This window comes from Zingiber officinale, chromosome 1A, assembly GCF_018446385.1.
Source record: "Zingiber officinale cultivar Zhangliang chromosome 1A, Zo_v1.1, whole genome shotgun sequence".
Taxonomy (NCBI): domain Eukaryota; kingdom Viridiplantae; phylum Streptophyta; class Magnoliopsida; order Zingiberales; family Zingiberaceae; genus Zingiber; species Zingiber officinale.
This window is the reverse complement of record NC_055987.1, coordinates 158,205,938-158,229,819: the sequence shown is the minus strand read 5'-3', so window position 1 is coordinate 158,229,819 and position 23,882 is coordinate 158,205,938. Positions and strand designations below refer to the sequence as shown.

Sequence of the window (23,882 nt, the reverse complement as noted above, 5' to 3'; positions counted from 1 at the left end):
AATCATCTCTAATAAATCCATTTTTAATCGATTGTATATCCAAGTTTTGTTAAAAAATAAACATTGTCACCTAATGAAAATACAATTCATACAATTTGCTACAGAGTATATAAGTTTCATAAAATAAGAAATTGTACTATCTTTCATGTTCTAACCAAAAATAATGAGGTCTAAAATTATCTTAGATGTAAATATACCAACACTAAAATAACAAAATGACTATATCATATTATAGAACTAAATACTAACTTAACATAGGTATTATTTAATAAATTATACCTGAAAATGAGTAGTCTAGCCGGAGAAGAGCAACAATTGTAGTAACATACAAAACAAAAAAAAAAGTAGCTAAAATTAATTACAAAGAATGACAAGCTAGAAAAATTCACGGCATGACCAAGTTAGTGCTCGGATAAGTTGTCAGCCACATGCTGGCAAGCAGCCACACTGCAAGTTGTGGCCAACCTGCTAGCCATGGCCAAGCTCGTCGCCAACAACTAGTGGCCAGCCAAGCTGTAGTCGCCCATGCTTCCGCATGAGTTGGCAGTCGGCCACACTGGTAGCGACGGTCTAGCTGCCAATGACGGCCAAGCTGCCAACCGTGGCCAACAGCCATCCACTACCCAAGCGGTGTTAGCCAAGCTGTCGGCCGCGAGTTGGCAGTCGGCCAAGCCACGTTATAACGACCGACCAAACAACCAGCTGCATTCTATTGACCGACCAAAGTGCTAGCCGCTTGTTAGCAAAGTCGCGATTGGTGGAGGGCAAAGAAAAAAATGTCATGCTTGTGGCCAGTAAAGCCTTCAACCTTTGTTGGAATCGGGAAGAGGGATAGATTGGGACAGATAATTCTTATTGGAGATTGTCGGCAGATCTGGAGAAATGACGGGGCTCAGGAGATTGGGGAAGACGCGTGCGTGAGTGAAAATTGGGGTTGTGCCCTAGATTTTCACTAAGGACCACCTACAGAATTAATATTATGTCGGTGTTATTGTCATTGGTAACCCCCCTTTCGATGGAAGTTTATTTCCATCAGTGGATTCTTCTTTCCTGATAGAAACAACAATTCGTCACGAATCTCTTTCCTACTGACTTGTATTTCTGTTTGTATCTTCAAATAAGAATCGTTGGATTGAAGCTTTCCCAACGGAATTCGACTTTCGTCAAAGATCTCTAACAAAAATAATATTCCGTCCGAGGATACCGACGAAAATAAATTCCATTAGTAAATCTCTCACTATTCCAGGGTTTTTTGTAGTGAACTATTCGAACAGTTGATAGATAGTTACTATAAAATGTAGCAGTTGATTGTTAGTTGCTATAACGTATAATAGTTGATTGTTAATTTCTATAGCAATATCATTATTGGTTTATTAGACAGCAATATAATAATCTAGTTTAAATAATATTTCAACGAGCAAAATAAACTAAAGCACTCGATGATACCTGTTACATTTCAAATGAAGATCACGATCGACATTATAAAAATTAGCAAGTAGTTGCTATAATATCTTGCATATGGTTGATAGCTTTTATAACAATGTCATTATTTTATATTAATTTTATTTATTAAAGAGTGATTTTGATTAAAATAATATTTTAATAAGTAAAATAATGAATGAGACTCCGTGACATTTAATATATTTCACATGAATATTTTTGAATAAATTAGGTAGAAATTAACAATAGTTGTTATAATATATAGGCTTCTATAATAATATCATGTTAATTTTACTTATGAAAAAAGGTAATAACTTAATTAAAATAATATTTTAATAAGCAAAAAACTTAAAGGAGATTTCAGAACATTTATTATATTTTAAATTAACATTATCTGACTATATAAAAAATAAAGGATAACAGTTTACAGCTATTATAATTTAAATCTTAAATTTGATCTGAAAATATTTAGAATAATTTACTTTAAATCAGACGTCCATTTGTCCTTAATTGGAAGGAGTCATTTGAATTTTTTTTTTATAGTCATTTATCAAATGATGGACGTGATTCGAACCTTCAAACGATCTGCTTACCTAATAAAATAGATTAATCATAAACACCTCCTTAATTTATTATTTAATTTTAAAATATAAATTATTTTAAATATTAAAATACTAAATTAGTTTGGCTCAAATAGACTCGACAAGCTATCGAGTCAATATTAAATGGGCTCGAGCTCGACTCAAATATTAAACGAGTTGTCTCGAGCTTGGCTCGAGCTCGATCAACTCCGAGATTGGCTCGAGATCGGTCAACTCTGAGCTCGGCTCGCGCTCGATCAACTCCAAGCTCAAGTTGAGCTTTGACCGAGCTGCTCGGCTCATTTGCACTCCTAATCTCAAGCAGAAATTATTGCGCTTATTAGTTATTAGGCGCTTTACATGACGTAAGATCTAGCAGATTTCGGTTCCACCTCAGAAATCCAGTTCTGAACACGACACTACTATCCAGTTAGTCCAGTCTGATTCCCACTTTTTATTAGAGCATCTATACCAAATTTTTATCACTATATCTAAAATTTAGGACAAATAACTCATTTTATTAAATTTAGACAATCACTTTTCACTATACACTACATCAACTACCTTAAAATTTCTATTATCTTTAATTTTTTTTATTATTTTCTTTTCTTTTTCTATTGTTTATTATTATATTTTTAGAATAAATGGAAGGAGAGAGATTGGAAAGAATACGTGGAAAGAGAGATATTGAAAATAAATATTATTTTACTATTAGGATAGAGGGTTCATTTCTTAAATTTAGAGAATTACTATTCGTCAAATATAAATTTAGGGAATAGATAAGATAGCTGATGTAAAAAAATTTTATCTATCTTATTCAAAATTTAGGATAAAATCTTCATATAATTGATGTGAATGTTCTTAAATTCCATAGGAAAGTCATGATACTAAAAATTAGTCAACATCCACGTGGCACTAAGAGGTCAATAGTCAAGCTGACTTCGGAGCAGAAGTCAAAATAGACCAAACTTAGTCGAGGTAAGATCCGAGCCTAGGCCCTTCGAGTTATATCCTAATCAGAGGGCACTCACCGCTAGACTCTGAGACTAATGTCATTTGGTGCTCAACTCTCGCCTCCGAGACCATCGTCATTCAGCACCCAACTCCCGGCTCCGAGACCAACGTCATTCGGCACTCGACTCCCGACTCTGAGACTAATGCTATTCTGCACTCGACTCCCAGCTCCGAGACCAACGTCATTCAACCCCTGACTCCTGGCTCCGAGACCGATGTCATTCGACACTCGACTCCCAACTTCGAGACCCTGGTCTCTCGGTGCCTAAGTAGGGGCCACGTGGCTAAGAACATGAAGAACGTATATGAGTGAGACATCCCCTCAACCCAAACATGGGACAAGCGGAGAATGTGAGATCCATTTTTTCTACTAGGGTAAAGATATAAAAGAGAGACCGCCTCGGCCGGTGCTAGTAGACACCAATGTTTAGAAAATCGGATCGGATCGGCCGGTCTGACCGATTGAATCGCAAACCAGCTCTTGGTCCGGTCCAAGCACCCATTAAAACCAAAAAAATAATAAAATCGGTCAAAACTGGTCAAAACCGCTCCAAATCGATCAAAATCGCAGGTTCAAGATTGAAACATGCTTTTCAATTATTGAAATATATATATATATATATATATATATATATATATATATATATATATATATATATATAGCATTGATATCACGTGCGACGTGCACAATGCGTGACTGTACGTGTCGGGCAGGATATCAGCTTTTTTTCTTTTTTATTTTTTTTATAAAAATTTTGAATTAAAAAAATAATTAAAAAAACAATATTTTCTTATATATAAATCTTTAATCGATGAATATATCCCCTAAACACATTACAATACTCCATAAATACTTAAATTTATTTCATTTTTAATTTTTTTTATTAAATACTATAACCCAATTGGAAAATCTAAACCATAGAGATAAAATCTTAAAAAAAAAATAACTTACAAATTATAACACAATTGGGAAGCATGAATTCTAGAAATAAAATTTTAAAAAATATTTTAATTATTTTTTAATTCAAAAATAAAAAAAGAAAAGAAAAGAAAAAAAAGGTTGATATCTTGCGCGACGCGTACAGTCGCACACTGTGCACGTCTCACAGGATATCAATACTCTATATATATATATATATATATATATATATAACGGTTGAACCACCTATTCTGACCGGTTAAACTTTAAAAACCTCAACCTGATAATCTCACAAGTTTAGTGACCGGTCCGTTTTTCAAAACATTGGTAGGCGTACAGATCAATTTCCATCTGCCTTCTTTTAAAACCATCTTTTGTATTATTTTTTTCCTTTTATCATTGGACGACTTGAACGTAGGAATATGACCGTTAAAATCCACCAATGTGCCCATACTAATTCTCTTTAATCATAGACTCAACCCAGCGAGCTCCGATCCTTCGTAAGTCCCTCCGATCCATCGGTGGCCTCCTCCTCATCTTTGATGTCGGACCGAATCACAGACGCACATTTGATGTTATTTGGAAAGGAGTCATTTGATTGTAGGAGTGATGATTTGTCAAATGTACGTGTTTATAACTTTTGCGCGATATTAAATACTCTATTGAAATCTGCTATTGAGTCGGAGGACGAGGTAGCACATTTCAGATCAATCGTTCCCATATTCCACAAAGGAGACAGCTGGGACGAGAGGTCCATCCGGCGCTTAAGTTTCTCTTGGGGATTAAGGAAAGCACAAAATCGGGCCAATGTCTTACCGCGTCCCGGGGTGTCTTAGTGTCGTTATATACTTGGTGGGTACAAAGGGCCGCTCTTTCCCCTGATCCCATCGTACTCTCTAGCTATGAAAATTACTTATGAACAAATTAACAAAATAAGTACTTTCATAAATTAGTAATCTCTTAATCGAATATTAATCCATATCATTCTTACACGAAATTCTTATTCAAGTATAAATTGCATCATGGCAAAGTAGCTATCTTCAAGATGCAGAGCTACTAGCCTTCACTTCTTCTCCCACACAGCGTAATCTTCCCCAGAAGCAACAACATGGAAGTTGGGCGGGACAAGCTTTCCGACATCAAATCTTGTTCCAATCTTTGCGATTACTTTTCCGTCGATCATCGCCAAATAGAGATCGGCATCAGAGGCCAAGATGTTCAGCGTGCTATTCGGTCGAATCCCATTTCTGCTTCTTATCGTAACCAATTGCGATATCTGCTCCTTCAGCCCCCAATCAAACATATGATCGTAGAACTGTAAAACGAGAAGTAAATATCAATTGCTTATAATATAGTTGAAAATGTGGTGTTGATCGATCGATCGATCGATTCATCAATCGATCAGTAGCGCATGCGGTGCTCACAATGGATGGAATTCCTGGATGCGTGAGGATGTAAGCGTAGCCCTGCATGACCTTATCCGAAGGAAAAGGCCACGCCTTCTGCGTCGAACCGGTGTCGTGGTTGTCGACGAACGTCACCGCCTTCTCCGGCAGCCACCCGATCATCCCCGGCGCCTTCCCCTGCGGATCGCGCATCCTCCACAGCTCGCCTTCCACCGCCGCCTGCAGAACCCCCTTCGTCGTGAAATCGAACGCCGTCGAGCTGCCCCCGACCTGCTGAGCCCAATTCACCAGCTCCTGACGGTGGCCGTCCTGATCGTACTCCGGCTTCCCGTCGCCGCCGTACGCCAGCGAACTCCAGACCTCCGCCACCGCGAGATCCGGCTGCGTTTGTTGCACGTATATCTTCGCGATGTTCGAAGAGTATCCCTTGGCGAAGTCGAGCCTCCATCCGTCGAAGCCGACGCCGTCGCTCTTCAACCAGTTCAGCCAAGCAGCGAGCTCCCGCTGGACTTGCTCGTTGAGGTGGTCGATGTCGGGAGCCGCTGCGAAGCCGGCGCCGGTGTCGAGGTTGCCGGTGCCGTCGGAGTACTCGGTGTCGTCGCGGCAGATCATGTGGGGACCCCAGTCGAGGCGGCTGTCGGCGGTGCCGCCCTCGAAGACGCACCAAATCCCTCTGTCGTCCTTCTTGTCGGCGCACCGGTGATTTATGACGATGTCGGCGACGCATTTGATGCCCTTGCCATGGAACGCGTCGACGACCGACTTGAGTTCGTTTAGGTTCCCGTACCTGGAAGCGTCCAAGTCGTACGACCTCCCGGGCATGTAACCTACGGCGCCGTTAATCGACATCGATCGATATATAATCACTAAAGTGAAATTCATTTCGAGGCTGCAACGAATTAATTAATTAATTAAACTAGTGCACAACGGACCTTGCTCGCTAACCGAGTGCGAAGGGGGAGGTAGCCACACATGGGTGACTCCTGCGCTCGCGATATCGGGCACTTTGTCCTTCAAGAAGTTGTACCAGCCACCTTGCTGCCTCCATGACTCCCAGTTGAAGCCCTGCATTATATATATGTTCATATATCAGTTTTGTTATCAGAAACCCTAATATATATATATATATGAATCATTTAATTAATTAATAATCAGAAGCAAAATTTATCTATCTTTTCGGAGAAGATTTACAGTACCTGAAAGAGGAGCTGAGACAAAGCTAAATTTGGAAGAAGAAGAAACCCTAGTAAGGTCAAAAGGAGGCTCTTCATCTCTGAAATGGGAGAGATGGAGAGGAAGGGATGATTGTGAATGAAAAAATGGCGGGTTTATATAATAAGAGAAGTAGGGCAGAGTCAAATGGTCAAATTAATTATGTCAAAAAGTGTTTTTGTATTCTTGTGAGGAAGAGAAGATAGAGAAGGTATATAATCTAATTTGTTACTAACTAAATCATGGGCCGATCGCAAGTTCTTCCCAAGCATTGTTTTTATTTGAATGGAATTAATTAGGACGATCGAAATATAATGACAAAAAAAATTTGAATTGTTAGTGTCGTGCGTAGAGGAATGAGAAATAAGAAAGCTATTAGATAGTTATGGTTTTTAGTAAAGAAAAATAGAAGTAAACTTAATGAAACTTTATACGATTGAAGTTATTAATAAAATCTAATTTATCTCGAAAATAATTATTATTCATTTGGGAAGAAACATTGATGACATGAGTAGTGATACTACGTTAGTGGGTGGCCTAGGGATAGTGTGAGGTCAATAGTCAAGGTGATGTGGTAATCAAAAGTTAAAAGTAGTGTTGAGAAAATCGGACCAGATCGGGCGGTCCGACTGGCTGAACCCTTGATCCGGTCCGATCAATCATCAAAGCCGAAAAAATAAAAAAAAACTAGTCAAAATCGATCAAAACCTCTCAAATCCGGGCATAACCGGTCAAAACCGTCGGTTCAACCAGGATTGAAGCATGATATATATATATATATAGCATGATTTTTAATTATTGAAGCATGGTTGAACCATCGGTTCGACCGGTCGAACCTCAAAAATCTCAACCCGATCACCTCACCGGTTGAGTGACCAGTCCGATTTTCAAAACATTGGTTAAAAGAATGTGGCAATCAAGGTTGAGGAGTATGTGTCTGAACGGACCATTTTCCTGGAACTTGGCCCTACCTTAGGGTCATTGCTCTTAGTTCCCAACTGACTGGCCACCATAGCCGATCGGATCTTCTGGGACAACTTCCTGTGCCTCGCGATTACTGCTTTGGGTCTACTCCCGGTCGGCCCCCAGCTCCGGTCGGACCCCTAAGGTTCAATCCTTCACTTCTGAAGGACACAACTCCTAGTTTACTCTCGGATGGCCCCCACGTCGGTCGTCCCAGGGCTCAGCCCCTCACTTCTCATGGACACAACTCCTAGTCTACTCCCGGTAAGCCTCAAAGTCGGTCAAACCCCTAGGGCTCTGTTAGGATGTATACTAAAAGCCTAGCTTTTGGTATAAACAATTATCTAGAAATAAGAATCACATTGGTTAAATGTCTACATTTATGATAAATGTAGTTGCTCAATTAATTTATATTGTAGATAACATGGTGTGTGGTGTCACACACAGAAGATCATGTTATCGGTTCCTTATAAATTATAAATAGTAGCTCACGACCAAGATGGAAAGGAACAAACCATTGGAAGGTCGTAGTGTAATTAGAAATTAGTTTATCTTAACTATATAATTACACTAGTACACTTAGAGTGTATTGAGTAGGACCATTTGAGGTCGTTCCTTTTATACTGATTTTATAAAGGAACAAAAACCTCAGTTATTATGGAAGTGTGTGCTCTTAATCCTAATATAATAACAAGCACATATATTTGGTATTTATTTCTTTAATTTATCAATGGGTGAGATTTAGTTCGATAAATCAATAAGCCCGATAAGTTGGGAAATGATATCACTTATAGTGTGTGTTGTTGATTATAGAAGGAAACTGTGTCCTAGTGATCTAGGTTGAGAATGTCCCCAAGAAGAGCTCATAAGGATTGTCATGTTAAACCTTGCAGGTGGACTTAGTCCGACATGACGATGAAGTTGAGTGGTACTACTCTTGGAGCTAGATATTGTTGGTGCAACATCCTTAGGTCAAGGTTGACCTGGTTGACCAAGCTTGAGTCTTGGTTTGGGTTTCGATATTTGACAATGCAAGGTTGATTGAAGAAGAGTCAAGTAGGTCAAGGATGACCGGATACTTGACTGGGAAGTTCTAGTGAGTGAAGCTAGGTAGGAGGAAAATCCTGGTGAGTGAAGCCAGGTGAAAGACCTAGTGAGTGAAGCTAGGCAATTGGGAAGTCCTAGTGAGTAAAGCTAGGTAGGAGAAAAATCCTGGTGAGTGAAGCCAGGTGAAAGACCTAGTGAGTGAAGCTAGGCAATTGGGAAAGTCCTGGTGAGTGAAGCCAGGCAAGAGAAATCCAGATGGGTCAAGGTTGACCAGACATCTGGTGAGAGTCCAAGTAGGTCAAAGGGATTGACCGAATACTTGGCACGAGGAAGAAAAGTCCAAGTAGGTCTTAGGGAGTGACCGGATACTTGGCAAGAAGAGAAAAGTCCAAGTGGGTCAAAGGGATTGACCAGACACTTGGTGAGAGAGTCCTAGCTGGTCAAGGGTGACCGGATGCTAGGTCTTATGTACCAACAAGTCATGGTTGACTAGATGTTGGTTTAGGGGGCTTTGGGCTTGGTTTTGGGCAAAACCCAGATCCGGATTGATCGGATTGATCCAGCAGGTTTGGATTGATCCGTGGATTGATCCAGCAGGTTTGGATCGATCCGTGGATCGATCCAGCAGATCTGGATCGATCCACCGATCGATCCGGTGAGTCCCCACGAACATAACCCCTTTGGATCGATCCGTGGATCGATCCAGAGGTCCCAATCGATCAGTGGATCGATTGGGAGCCGTTGCTGCGCGATAAGCCGGATCGATCCGTGGATCGATCCAGGCTTTTCCATAGGCACTCTGGATCGATCCGTGGATCGATCCAAAGCCTCCCCGATCGATTGGGAGCAATCCAATCGATTGGGATTCGACCGTTGGCGTCGTTTATAGCTGTTGGCGTGCGATTTCTTCAGCATCTCTTCACCGATTCATTTCAAATCTTCACCAGCTCCTCCACAACTCTTCTTAAGCTCGAGATCGCCAGTTCTTGAAGGTTCTTGGAGGCTCTTCCAAGTCAAGAGGCGGATCAAAGCAAGAAGAAGAAACTAGGGTTAGGGTTTGTGCACTCATTGTAAGCTTGTAAGTTTGTATTTCTTTACTACCCTTTCTTCTTCTTGTATTGAGTCTTGTAGGGATTCTCCGCCCTTGGTAGTTACCATAAAGGAGAGTTTCATTAGTGGAGGGTGTGTGTGTGCGTGGATCCTTGGACTAGTCACCTCTTGTGAGGTGGATACCAAGTAAAATCCTATTGTTAGCATTGTTGTAGTTTGTTTCTTTGTATTCCGCTGCGCATCACTTTGAAGAAACAAGCAACGAAGCACGACGAGCACACGCGAAGCTATTCACCCCCCCCCCCCCTCTAGCTACTTTTCGGTCCTATCAAGTGGTATCAGAGCGAGGCCGCTCTTCACCGGAATCATCGCCGGAAGGGTCAAGCATAACAAGAAGAGCTAGAGGGTGAAGAAGTTGAAGCAAAATTGTCAAAGTCAAAGAAATTCAAAAGCTCAACTTCTACAATGGAATTCCGAGATGGGCTCGGATTCGACACGAGGGTGGCTCCACCATACACTTCCACGAGCTTCGATTCTTGGAAATCAAGAATCGAAAATTTTCTTATGATGGACATAGAGCAATGGTTTGCTCTTATGGAAGGCTTCAAGACTCCAACAGACTCAAAGGGCAAAGTTCTCAAGAGGAGCAAGTGGAGTCAAGAGCAAGTCCAAAGGTGCGAGGCCAATGACAAAGTGACCAAGCTTTTGGTAAATTTATTGCCAAGCACCATCCTTTGCAAAATTGAAGAATTTGAAGATGCAAAGGAATTGTGGAGTAAATTGGCCAAGCTTCATGAAGAGATCCCCTCCACTATACAAGAGCAAGAAGAATCCAGAGAGGGTGACTCTTTGGAGCAAGACCAAGAGGAGGACTCCAAGGTTGAGAGATGCTCAACCTCCGAAGAAGAAGTCCAAGAAGAAGCTTCATCTTCAAGGGAGTGCAATGAAGAGAACAAGGAGGGAGCATACTCCTTGTTCCATGTACAAGATGATGAAGCCTCCACCTCTAGGATTGAGGGGGAGTGTAGATCAATGAACCCGGAACAAGAAGAGGCCTCCACATCCGGGTCAAGTGAAGAAGAAGAAGATGGTGCCACCTCCAAAATTCAAGAAATATCAAATGGAGGAGCAAGTGTCATCCCTACACAAGAAGGTATAAATGCCTCAATTAAAAATAAAAATCATATAATATGTTTTGAGTGTAGGAAAGTGGGCACTACAAGAGCAAGTGTCCCAACTTGGCCAAGAAGAAGGGTCAAGTGACACAAAAGGGCAAGGAGAAGCCCAAGGAGACCACCCCCGGGACAAAGAAGAGCAAGGAGCACATTGTGTGCTTCTTGTGTCAACAAAAAGGGCATTACCGAAGTCAATGCCCCAAGGGGAAGAAGATGGTCAAGGCTCAAGGAGGCACTAGTCAAGGGGGAACCTCCAAGGTAAAGAAGAAGGTAACATTTATTGAGCCTACCCCTTTACGTTATGGTAAAAAGCATGATAGTTCAAATTTTTATCATTTTAATGCAATTTACCATAAGAATAGAAAGCATGAGGGCATTAAGGAAAAACATGTGACCCTACATGCCAAGACTACCCAACCTAAGGTTAGGAAGGTAGATAGACATTTGGGCAAAAACGCTAAGGATAATAGATACAAGCCCAAGAATAAAAATGCTCATGGATCAAATGAAAAATCAAATACTAAGGACTTAGTAAGGGAAAATCAAGTCTTGAGGTCAAGACTTGATAAATTAGAAAAGACCCTAAAAAGATTGGAAAATATCCTATTAGGGCAAAATGAGCATAACCTAGGTTTAGGGGTACAAAAGCCATCCAATGACCATAGAGGTTTGGGATACAAACCCAAAGCTAAAAAGGATGTGCCTAGTTATCATAGGGTTCCATATAGTTATGGAACAAACCCTAAGTCTAGGGGTCAAGTCAAGGATACAAGGGAAGATATCCCTAGAAGTATCTTTGCAACCAAAGTGACTAAGACTTCTAAGAAGTCTAAGAAAGTCACCAACAAGGTCACAAGGGAGGCTATCCCTAGAGTTGACCTAGAAAAGGTGACCAAGGCTTCTAAGAAGCTAAACAAGGTCACTAGGAAGGTATCTAGGGAAGTTATCCCTAGTGAATACCTAGAGCATCCAAGGAGCACCAATAGGTGTTGGGTTCCTAGGAGCATTTTCTCTACCCCATAAATGGGTTAGAGAGTGTCAACTCTAAGTGAAAGGGTAGTTAACCCAATCATGAAGAAATTGACACTCAAGGAGCATTTTCAAGATTTTTGTTAACCTTTGAAAATGAAATTGAATTATTATTTACTCCTTGAAAGAGTAAAATGTGCCTAATGGTGAAAAATTGATTTTATCTTAAAATGGCATAAATTGGGAAAACCTAGAGAAATACCAAGTTGGGATTTTGGTATTCTCTTAGAAATTTAAGGCAATCCGGGCCTTGATTTATGTGATTATTCTTGAGGAAAAATGGAATATGTCAACATTTGAGGATATGCTTAATTTTTAAGTGGCATAAACAAATCAAGAGAAATAGAAATGTCAATTTAGGTTTTGGCATTTCTTTGAAGCATTTAGGGCAATCTAGGTTTAACATTTTAAGTTAAAACAAGTGATATATTTTGGGTTAGCTAAGTGGTTAAGGATACTTAGATAGGTAATCTAGGTATATTTTATTTATGCTAAACCTTGCCATGATTATTTTCCCATCATATGTCATGACATCATGTCTATTTTTACATTTATGTTTTATTATGAAAAATCCAAAAATACCATGTCATGACATTCATACATCAAGTAGTTATAGGATATTTTCTTTTGAAAATTATTTCATCTAGATGTATGTCATAGCATAATCATGCATTAAGTTTAATTCCTTGTAATTAAGGACAAATGGCATTTAACAACACTTATTAACAAGTGACATCCTGGGTGGATGTCTAATATCTCTAAAATGCCTAGATAGATATGCATGATCCCTAGAATAGGGTAAAACCAAATTTTACATCTCACAAAGACCTATAAGATGACTTGTATGTGTTTTGTCCACAATAGATACAAGTGAGATGTTAGGATGATGAACAAAACTCAACATGTTGATTTAGTGCATTCTTTTGAGTTTTAGGTTCATCAAAATACATAGTTATGTGTTTTCCCATCATTGGGAAAGCTAATGTACAAGTCATGTGCATTAAGCCCAAGGAATGTGATGGGATATTGGTTTTGAAAATTATTTTAAAAAACTTTTGGAAAACCTTGGTGAAGGCTATCTTTTGATAGTAATCACCATTGAATAGTTATACACAAACTTGAAGAAAACGCTAAAGTTTTAGCAAATTTTCAAGCTTGTGTCAATCTTTGAAGATATGATATATTTTCATAGAAAACTATTTTTCCATGATAAAGTATGCCCTAAATAATGTCTACACGAAATTTCATGATTTTTGGATTTTTGTAGAATTTTCTAGGGGTTTCTGAAGTTGGCTGAATTTGAAATTCAGCAACTATCAGAGCTCCGATCGATCCATGGATCGATTGGAGTGTCTGAATCGATCAGTGGATCGATTCAGAAGGCAATTCTAGCGAGCAGAAGCTCGCTGGATCGATCAGCCGATCGATCCAAGAAGACTGAATCGATCGGTGGATCGATTCAGAAGGGTTCAATCGATTGGAACCCAACTCCAATCGATCGAAGATGCTGATTTTGGCTGGGAAAGCTTATTTTCAGCATTTTGAACCTATTTTAGTCTAGGTAACCATTCCAAACCCCTGAAAATACATTTGTATACATAAAAAGGGTGTTTTCGTGTGGAAAATAAGGATGGATTGGTTAAGGAAGGCTAAGTTGAAGTTTAGGTTGAGGTTTATTTCAAATTTGAATATTTGAACCTCAAAACTTCTAAAATTGGGTTTCCTAAAGTTTTGGGGATTCCAAGTCATTGTTGGTGCAATGACAGAAGTTACCACCATGTCTTTAGGGGGAGGGACTCTTTAAAGACATGAAAACTATTTTTCATGAACCTTGGAAGGTGGTCAACCTTCCGTTAAGAACATGCTCAAGGTTGAGCGTTTGAACTTTAATGGGGAGTGGATATCCTATTTGTTCAAGTGGCTTCAAGTGGATAATGCTCAAGGATGGGCATTTGCCTACATTGGGGGAGAATGTAGGGTTAAGGTTAATAAAGGGTATGGGACCTTCATTATCGTGTTGATCACAACGAGTGAAGTTGTGAACAACGATGAGCAACTCTTCAGGGGGAGAGTTTTCAACAAGTGAATTTGTTGATATGTGCCCAAAAATGGGGCATGGTTTGATGTGTACCAATAGGGGGAGAATGAAAGGGAGTAAGTTAGGCTTTCATTACCTAGAGGGAGTTTGCCCTCTTAGGGGGAGAATGAAGGGCTTAACTTATGTATTCATTACCTAGTGGCATGAAGAAGGTTTAGGCTATGGGCTTAGCCTAACTTACATGTGATATTGTAAGTGATAGTGTTGATATTGTCAAACATCAAAAAGGGGGAGATTGTTGGTGCAACATCCTTAGGTCAAGGTTGACCTGGTTGACCAAGCTTGAGTCTTGGTTTGGGTTTCGATGTTTGACAATGCAAGGTTGATTGAAGAAGAGTCAAGTAGGTCAAGGATGACCGGATACTTGACTGGGAAGTCCTAGTGAGTGAAGCTAGGCAGGAGGAAAATCCTGGTGAGTGAAGCCAGGTGAAAGACCTAGTGAGTGAAGCTAGGCAATTGGGAAGTCCTAGTGAGTAAAGCTAGGCAGGAAAAAAATCCTGGTGAGTGAAGCCAGGTGAAAGACCTAGTGAGTGAAGCTAGGCAATTGGGAAAGTCCTGGTGAGTGAAGCCAGGCAAGAGAAATCCAGATGGGTCAAGGTTGACCAGACATCTGGTGAGAGTCCAAGTAGGTCAAAGGGATTGACCGGATACTTGGCACGAGGAAGAAAAGTCCAAGTAGGTCTTAGGGAGTGACCGGATACTTGGCAAGAAGAGAAAAGTCCAAGTGGGTCAAAGGGATTGACCAGACACTTGGTGAGAGAGTCCTAGCTGGTCAAGGGTGACCGGATGCTAGGTCTTATGTACCAACAAGTCATGGTTGACTAGATGTTGGTTTAGGGGGCTTTGGGCTTGGTTTTGGGCAAAAACCAAGATCTGGATTGATCAGCCGATTGATCCAGCAGGTTTGGATTGATCCGTGGATTGATCCAGCAGATCTGGATCGATCCACCGATCGATCCGGTGAGTCCCCGCGAACAGAACCCCTTTGGATCGATCCGTGGATCGATCCAGAGGTCCCAATCGATCAGTGGATCGATTGGGACGCTGCTGCTTCGCGCGATAAGCGCTGGATCGATCCGTGGATTGATCCAGGCATTTTTCCATAGCACAGAGGTGCTCTGGATCGATCCAAAGCCTCCCCGATCGATTGGGAGCAATCCAATCGATTGGGATTCGACCGTTGGCGTCGTTTATAGCTGTTGGCGTGCGATTTCTTCAGCATCTCTTCACCGATTCATTTCAGATCTTCACCAGCTCCTCCACAACTCTTCTCAAGCTCGAGATCGTCAGTTCTTGAAGGTTCTTGGAGGCTCTTCCAAGTCAAGAGGCGGATCAAAGCAAGAAGAAGAAACTAGGGTTAGGGTTTGTGCACTCATTGTAAGCTTGTAAGCTTGTATTTCTTTACTACCCTTTCTTCTTCTTGTATTGAGTCTTGTAGGGCTTCTCCGCCCTTGGTAGTTACCATAAAGGAGAGTTTCATTAGTGGAGGGTGTGTGTGTGCATGGATCCTTGGACTAGTCACCTCTTGTGAGGTGGATACCAAGTAAAATCCTATTGTTAGCATTGTTGTAGTTTGTTTCTTTGTATTCCGCTGCGCATCACTTTGAAGAAACAAGCAACGAAGCACGACGAGCACACGCGAAGCTATTCACCCCCCCCCCCTCTAGCTACTTTTCGGTCCTAACAGATATTAATTAAGTGAGTTGTCAGTAACTTACTTAATTAGTGGGCATTTGTTATCTTAAACACAGGGAGACTAACACACTCATAATAAAAAGGAGCCCAAAATGTAATTTGGGATTGGTGCGGTAGTTCAATAATAGTTCTCTAGTGGAATGAATTATTATTGATAAAATTAAATTGTGTGTTCGGGGCGAACACGGGATGCTTAATTTTATCGGGAGACCAAAACCAATTCCTCCTCTCGGTCCCTATCGTAGCCTCTTAATTATAGAGTACTATACCCACCTTCTTACCCATCCCATAGGGGCCGGCCAAGCTAGCTTGGAGACCAAGCTAAGGCCGGCCAAAGTTTGGTTCATGGGTGCTTCAAGGTGGCCGACCCTAGCTTGGGTTCAAGCTTGGTGTGGCCGGCCCAAATTAAAATAAAAGGATTTTTATTTTTTTTTAAATTTTTCTTATGTGGATAACATGATTTAAAAGAGAGTTTAAAAATTAAAAATTTCCTTTGATAGCTTTCTACAAAAGATTAAGAGAAGAGATTAATCTCTTTCCTTATTTGTAGTTTAAAAAGATGGTTTTAATTTTTGGTAAAAACTTTCCTTATTTGTAAATCATCTACATGTTTAAAAGAGAGTTTAAAATTTGAAATCTTTCCTTATTTGTTGATTAAAGGAGGATTTTAAATTTTAAGAAAACTTTCCTTTTTAATCATGTTCATGATTTAAAAGAGAGTTTAAAATTAAATATTCTCTTCTACAAAAGATTAAGAAAAGATTTGATATCTTTCCTTATTTGTAGATTAAAAGAGATTTTAATTTATAGAGATAACTTTCTTTTTATCCACATGTTTAAAAGAAAGATTTTAATTTATTAAATCTCCTTTTTATAAACCAATCATGAAGGGATAAAAATTATTAGAGAAATTTTTTTAAATTTCCGAAGCAAATAAGGAAGTTTTAATTGGTGTTTAAAATTTTATTTGCTTGGAGATTTTATTTGTTGTGGTCGGCCATTGTAATTTGAAAAGAGAAGATTATTTTAATTAAATAAATTTTCCTTTTCAATGGCAAAAGAATTAAGGAAGTTTTTATTAAATTTTCCTTATTTGCCAAGACCAAGGATTATAAAAGAGGGGGTAGAGGAGGCTTCAAGGCTAAGGACTCTATTCTATTTTTCTCCCTCTTTTCCTTGGTGTGGTGGCCGGCCCTTCCCTTTCTCTTCTCTCCTCTCCTCTTGTTGTGGCCGAAATCTATCATCTCTTGGAGCTTGGAGGATGTGGCCGGATCAAGGAAGGAGAAGAAGGAGAGAAAGCATGCATCCCTTGGAGCTTGGTTGGTGGAAAATTCTTCATCTTTTGGAAGTTCTTGTGCTTGGCCGAAACTTGAAGGAAGAAGAAAGAAGGTGCCTAGGTGGTTCTCATCTCGGAAGATCGTTGCCCACATAATGTCACAGGTTAGAAGAGGAATACGGTAGAAGATCAAGAGGTCTTTCTAAAAGGTATAACTAGTAATTTTTCTTTCCGCATCATACTAGTTATTTTTGGAAATAATACTAAATACAAGAGACATACGATTCTAGTGTTTCGAATTTGTTTTCGATATAGTGTTCTTTTGTTTTTCTTTTCCTTGTGATTTGATTGTTCTTTTCGGTTGACCTAAAGTTATTTTAGGAAATTAAATATTAGCTTTCCTTAAAATGTTTTGTCTAGTCGGTGGTGGTTGCTCCCATATCCAAGAAGGCCATGTGCCTCGCCACGTCAGTACTGGGAACCAATTTTGGAAATTAATATTTAATGGAATTAATAACTTAGGTGATTTAGATCAAACGTGTTAAGTTCCGCAGGAGATCCAAGTCAAAACCTAAAAGAACAAATAGATTAAGTTTTGGATCAAACGTGTTAAGTTCTGCAGGTGATCCAAAATTTAATTTAAAAGAACACATGGCAGCTAGGAAAAGGTTCAGACCTTTGTACAAAATTTTTGTACAGTGGAACCTCTAGGTTTTCCGAGTAGCAACCAACAGGCTCTACCCCTCATTTCTCATCGACACAGCTCCCAGTCTACTCCCGGTCGACCCTCGTGTCGATCAAAGCCCCAGGGCTTAGCCCCTCACTTCTCATGGGCACAACTCCAGTCGGCCCCTTAGCCGATCGAACCCCCAGGGCTCAATCTCTCACTTCTCATGGGCATAACACCTAGTCTACTCCCGGTCGACTCCTGCGCTGGTCAGACGCCCAGAGCTCAACTCCTCACTTATCATGGGCATGACTTCTAGTCTACTCTCGGTCGGCCCCCGCACCAGTCAAACTCCTAGGGCTCAGCCCCTCACTTCTCATAGGCATGACTCCCAGTCTACTCCCGGTCAACCTCTGAGCCGGTTGGACCCTAGGGCTTAGCCCATCACTTCTCATGGGCACAGCTCCAGCCTACTCTCGGTCGGCCCCCGCACTGGTCGAACTCAGGGCTCAACCCCCCACTTCACATGGGCACAACTCCCAGTCTACTTCCAATCGGCCCCCGAGCCGATTGGACCCACAAGGCTCAGCCCCTCACTTCTAATGAGCATAGCTCTCAATCTACTCCCGGCCAGCCCCCGCGTCGATCGGACCTTAGGGCGCGTCCCCTCACTTTTTATGGGCATAGTTTCCAATCAACTCCCAATCGACCCCTGAGTTGGTCGGATCCCCAAGGCTCAACCTCTCACTTCTCATGGGCATGACTCCCAGTATATTCCTGGTTGACCCCCATGTCAGTCGGACCCCTAGGGCTTGGCCCCTCACTTCTCATGGGCACGACTCTCGATCTACTCCCGGTTGGCCCCTATGCCGGTCAGACTATCACGTAGGAGACAATACTATTAGAGAATAACAACCTCCTATCAGGGAGATATTCGTCAAAGGATATTCTAATACTCGATCACATGTATGTCACGAAACCTACCTCTACCCAATAGAGATCCATCATGCATCCTCCATCACTCGACATACTCTGACACCAGAAATTCTTTGATGCCTCATTATTACTGAGGTTATAAGAGGATATGAAAAGGGGGTCCTCTCCGTTGGTCAGGTACACACATGCATCTACTATTGTTCTATTTTTCATCTTCTTTCCAGACTTTTTGTTCTACTCCGGTCCTGACTTGAGCGTCAGAATGTCTGCGCTAAGAACCCTCTCCCTAGTTCTTTCACTAACATTCTCGTGTGCTTTCTCTGTGATGTGTGTAGAACCGTGAGTACTTTCTCTTCCACCTACTCTCCTTGTGGCTGATGGAAGTCCGAGGTTTCCAACTTATCGTTGGGTTCCCGTCTTAAGTCGCTACTTAGTCAACATTACCTTCCATTCCTACACTCATCATCGGCCCCTCTATTTGACTTAGCTTTCAAATGGGATCAAATTTGGAGTCATCTGTGGGAAATCTCTGTGCCTATTTTGGAACATGAAGTTGGACGATACTGACAAAATCAATGTCACCATGACGCCTGAGGAATATAAGATATTCAAAAACGTCAAACCACGAGCAACATCAGAAAGACAAACTGTGGATTCTCACCTGTGCTGAGCACCTACGACCTCGATGAATGGACTCCATGCCTCAGAGGGAAGATCCAAAAGGAAGCAGCCATGCGACTTCCCTTGAACACTTTTCCGAGCACCTAGAGAAGGTTGCGCCAAAATTGAGTGATCGTAAGCTTCCTCAGCTAAGAATTCACCCCCAAAGGACCCAAAGAAAAGAAATACCCTGGCTATTTGGGAAACGTCTGAACAACCAAGCGTGCCTTTCTCTTAGGAAGTCCTAGATGAAAAGATACCCAAAAGTCCCTTGTCTATCAGAGAGTGCAGAGGTAACAACCATCCAGAGGATCACCTTCGAAAATTCCAGAATGTTGCTCTGCTTCACTAGTATAGCGGCGCAATAAAGTGTCGAGTGTTTTTGACCACTCTTTCTAGCTCAGCATAGAGATGGTTCGATAGACTGCGAGTCGGATCTATTACTTGTTTCAAAGAATTTAGAAATACTTTCCTACACTATTTCGCTAATAGCAGGAGATACCAGAAGACCAATCATAGTATATTTACACTTAAACAAGGAGCCAAGGAGTCTTTAAGAATGTGCATCAAGCATTTCAACCAAGTGGTGATGGATGTCCCAGCCACCACCTCGGAGATATTAATAAGTGTCTTCTCTTAAGGTCTGTTAGCGAGAGATTCCTTTCGAGCCCTTATCCAAAAGCCCACGAGGGACTTCGATGACCTGTTGGAGAAAGTGGCCAAATATATTACTGCGTAGGAAGCTCATGTTGCCCGGAAGAAGGAAGGGATGGCCCAACTCTGATCGGTCAGGCCGATCGGAGACCACCACCACCTCTAGTCCACCCTAGAGATCCCTGACTAAATCTTCCGCTGGTTGAGAAGTGAGAGTGGCGCAACGGGTTAAGACCGTTCGGACCCCTGCCAACGAGCCCCTCCTGAGGAACCTAGTACTGACCTTACCATTGGTCTGATACCCATGATATAAGAAATTGTCTTCAGTTTGCTTGAGATGCCCACCGAGCGGCTGAACTAGGTCTGCCCCTGTCCCAAATCGTGTCTTAACTCCTGAAGCAATAGGCCAATAACCCCAACACCTCTGGTTGCCCTGCCAACCCACCTCAAGGGAGGGAAAATCAGGATGCCCAATTAGCTAGTAGAGGAAAGGAGTCAATGGAGACCTGGGAAGAGGAGAGCCGAGGAAATGTCGTACTGCGGGACATACATCAGCATGATTTCAAGAGACCCCACTGATGGGGATTCTACCATAGCCAGAAAGGTTCATGAACACCGACTAGAGATCTATGCAGTCGGCTGCAGCTAGGAGCGAGTGATGAGGTCTCAAAATCAGCTTTGGGCCTTAAGACCTAGAAGGAGTGGAGCTCCCTCACGACAACATGCTCATCATCAAGGCGGTCATCGCTAACAACCGAGTGGCCAGAGTTTTCGTTGATACTGAAAGCTCTGTCAATGTGTTGTTCAAAAGTATGTTTGATAATATGCAGCTTTATGCAAGTGAGCTCCAACCAGTAGCCACCACTCTGTATGGATTCACAGAGAACAAGGTATAATAGATTGGCTAAATCAAACTAGCCATATCCCTGGGCACTGAACCCCTCATGGGGACTCGGAGGAGTATCTTCATAGTGGTGGATTCTCCTTCCTCTTACAATGTGTTGGTCCTCTGGAGATCCGGCTAGAGGGGCGTGAATATCCCTACACAAAAATAAAAGAAACAAAACCCTTCTCAAACTTTACAGTTTTATTAAACTAACACTTGCATAAAAAGTAATTAACAAACTGATTAGAACGAAAGAAGAACTACAGAGAGGTTACTTAGTTTATAATCAGATGATTGCTAATCCAAGGCAGTTAAAGCTTACTATCAAAGTCTCCTTCAGGCGGAGAAGCCTCTTACAACGTTGACAGCTCACACAGCAGTAGAACTAGGGGTGTAAACGAACCGAATCAAGCCGAATATGCTGAAAAATTTAAGGCTCAAATTCGGCTCGAAATAGGTATATTCGAGTTCGAGTTTGATTCGAAGCTTGAAAAATTTAAAATTTTGTGTTCGAGTTCGGTTTGAATTAGGGTTCAAGTTCCAGTTCTGCTCGAAAGATTCGAACATGTTGCCGAACTATTCGAATTATTGCTCAAAAATAAGTACTCAAAAGGCTCGAAATTTATTTATTTAATATATATTTAACTTATATTAATAAAATATTAAGACTCGCGAGCGGCTCGCAAACTATCGAAAAATATAATTTGGGCTCGAGTTTGTCTCGAAAAAAAGTTTGAACATGTTCGAGTTCGGCTCGAATTCGATAAATTCGAATACAAATCGAATATTTTTCGAGCCGGCTCGAAAAGCTCACGAGCCAGCTCGATTCATTTGTAGCCCTAAGTAGAACAGACAAAGGAATTGATTACAAGTGATTATTTCTAGCTATTAGGATCATGGCTATATTTATAGCCCTGATCAGGGCGTCTGAAAGAGTTTCAGGCGTCCGGAGGGGGATAAAATTTTATCCCCATTACAACGAATCGTGCCACGTTGCGTTTCGATAAGTTTCTAGTCTGGGTGCTCGGGAGGGTTTCAGGTGCATGGACTGAGTTGTTCCAGCTCAACCAGGGCGCGCGCCTGGGGCACCTTGGGTTTGGGTGGTCCGGGTATTCCGCTCTGGTTCCGCTCGCTTGGGTCCGGCTCTTCCGCTCTGGTTCAACTCGCTTGGGTGATTTTGGCCATCTAGAATATGACTCACCCGAATCCATTTTCCGTCCTTCGCGAGCAACCTTCCGCTCCAGCTTCTTGTCCTTCGGAAACGTCGCGCCCCTCCTTCTCATCCGCTAGGGTACTCTTCCGCAGCACTTCGTCCCTTGGACGCACTAAGCCCGTCGACTCTTTTCCGTGTCGTCCTTCTCGCTAGCTGCGTCTTTCGCTCGACTTCCTGTGCTCCTAAGTTCATGCACACTTAGACACAAGAGTTAAAACACAACCAGACCTAACTCGACTTGGTTGATCACATCAAAACTACCACGTGGCACTTATAATCTCCTCCTTTTTGATGTGAGCAACCCAACTTAAGTTAGGATAAATTAAAAATGAATAACAGTAAGATAATGAATTTTGCAAGTACAAAATATGCAAAAATTAATGAATGATACCCTCCCCCTAGACTTACCTTATGTTTGGTTGACAGGAATGGAATCAAGATTTTGGAATGAAATTCAAAAATTTGGGTATGGATGAAACCCACCCCCTCTTGGGTTTTGATGGGATGGGAATAAAAATTAAGTTTTTGACGAAAATACCCTTAGTATATTTGTTCAAATTTTCTTTTATTTCACTTTTTCTCCTTGTTCTCTCTCATCATACTTTATCTCTCCTTATTCTATCATCATATTTTCTCTCTCAACATATTTTCTCTCTCCTTATTCTCTCTCATCACACATTCTCTATCATTTTCTCTCTGTATTCTCTCTCATCACACTCTCTCTCATATTTTCTCTCTCTTCATTCTGTCCTTATTTTTTCATCATACTTTCTCTCTCATCATTCTTTCTCTCTCCTCAATCTCTCTTATCATACTCTCTCTTCATATTTTATCTCATCACACTTTCTCTCTCTTCATTCTCTTCCATCACACTCTCTCCTCACACATTCTCTACCATTTTCTCTTTGTATTATCTCTCATCACACACACTCTCTCTCATTATTTTTTTTCTCTTCATTCTCTCCTCATTTTTTCATCATACTTTCTCTCACATCATACTTTCTCTCTCCTCAATCTCTCTTACCATACTCTCTCTCTCCATATTTTCTCTCATCATACTTTATCTCTCTTCATTCTCTTCCATCACACTCTCTCTCCTTATTTTCTCTCATCACACTTTCTCTCTCTTCATTTTTTCCCATCGCACTTTCTCTCTCATTACATTTTCTCATCATACTTTCTATTCTCAATCTCTCATTTTCTCTCATCACACTTTCTCTTTCTTCATTTTTTCCCATCACTCTTTCTCTCTCAATACACTTTCTCTCTCATCATACTTTTTCTCTTCTCAATCTCTCCTATCACGCTTTCTCTCCTCATTTTCTCTCATCATACTTTCCCTCTCTTCATTTTTTCCCATCATACTTTCTCTCTCATCATAATTTCTCTCTCATCATATGTTTCTCTCACATTCAACTTTATCTTCCATCTAATTTTTCTCTTATTTTCCTCTAAGGGTAAAAAAGAAAATTTAAGTTCATTCCGATTGAAAATATTCAACTAACCAAACATTATTTTTAGGAATTATACTCAAACTCATACTCATTCCCATTCCACTATACTATGATACTCATTCCCATTCCGATTCCTAGGAGAGAACCAAACACCACCTTAATCTCTAATTCTCCCCCTTTGATTACATTAAAATGGGGTGATCTACGCTAATAACTAGAAATAAATTGAAGCAAAGTCTAAGGGATAAAATACAGTGGCTATCATTAAAAAAGTCAAGAAGTTTTAAGTTTTGAAAATCTGGATTTTTTAATTTATAAACTAATTTTTTTAAAAAAAAATAGACTTGGAAAAATTTGAAAATTTTTTATAACAGTTGAATGGTCATAAAAAAAAGCAGATATAAATTTTTTTAAAAAAATTATATTTTTATAAACAAAAATAAATTCTTTTCTACATAAAAATATATTTCTAAAAAAATACTTAAAAATAGTTATTAACCTCGAAAA

General features: G+C 40.7%; 1 protein-coding gene across 1 annotated transcript; it reads right to left on the bottom strand.

The window, feature by feature from the left end:
- Positions 1-5,017: 5,017 nt before the first annotated feature.
- Positions 5,018-6,631, bottom strand: LOC122005759 (alpha-amylase isozyme 3C-like). The gene is made up of 4 exons (XM_042560949.1): positions 6,557-6,631; positions 6,293-6,425; positions 5,379-6,187; positions 5,018-5,269 (listed from the first exon to the last, which is right to left on the bottom strand). Exons 1-4 carry the CDS (start codon positions 6,629-6,631, stop codon positions 5,018-5,020), a joined length of 1,269 nt encoding a protein of 422 aa, XP_042416883.1.
- Positions 6,632-23,882: the final 17,251 nt, after the last annotated feature.

Coding starts and splice junctions, on each gene's coding strand:
- LOC122005759 (XM_042560949.1), bottom strand. CDS start 6,631: ATGAAGAGCCTCCTTTTGACCTTACTAGGGTTTCTTCTTCTTCCAAAT. Junction 6,188..6,292: donor GCACTCGGTTAGCGAGCAAG/GTCCGTTGTGCA, acceptor ACGGCGCCGTAG/GTTACATGCCCGGGAGGTCG. Junction 5,270..5,378: donor ATCCAGGAATTCCATCCATT/GTGAGCACCGCA, acceptor CTCGTTTTACAG/TTCTACGATCATATGTTTGA.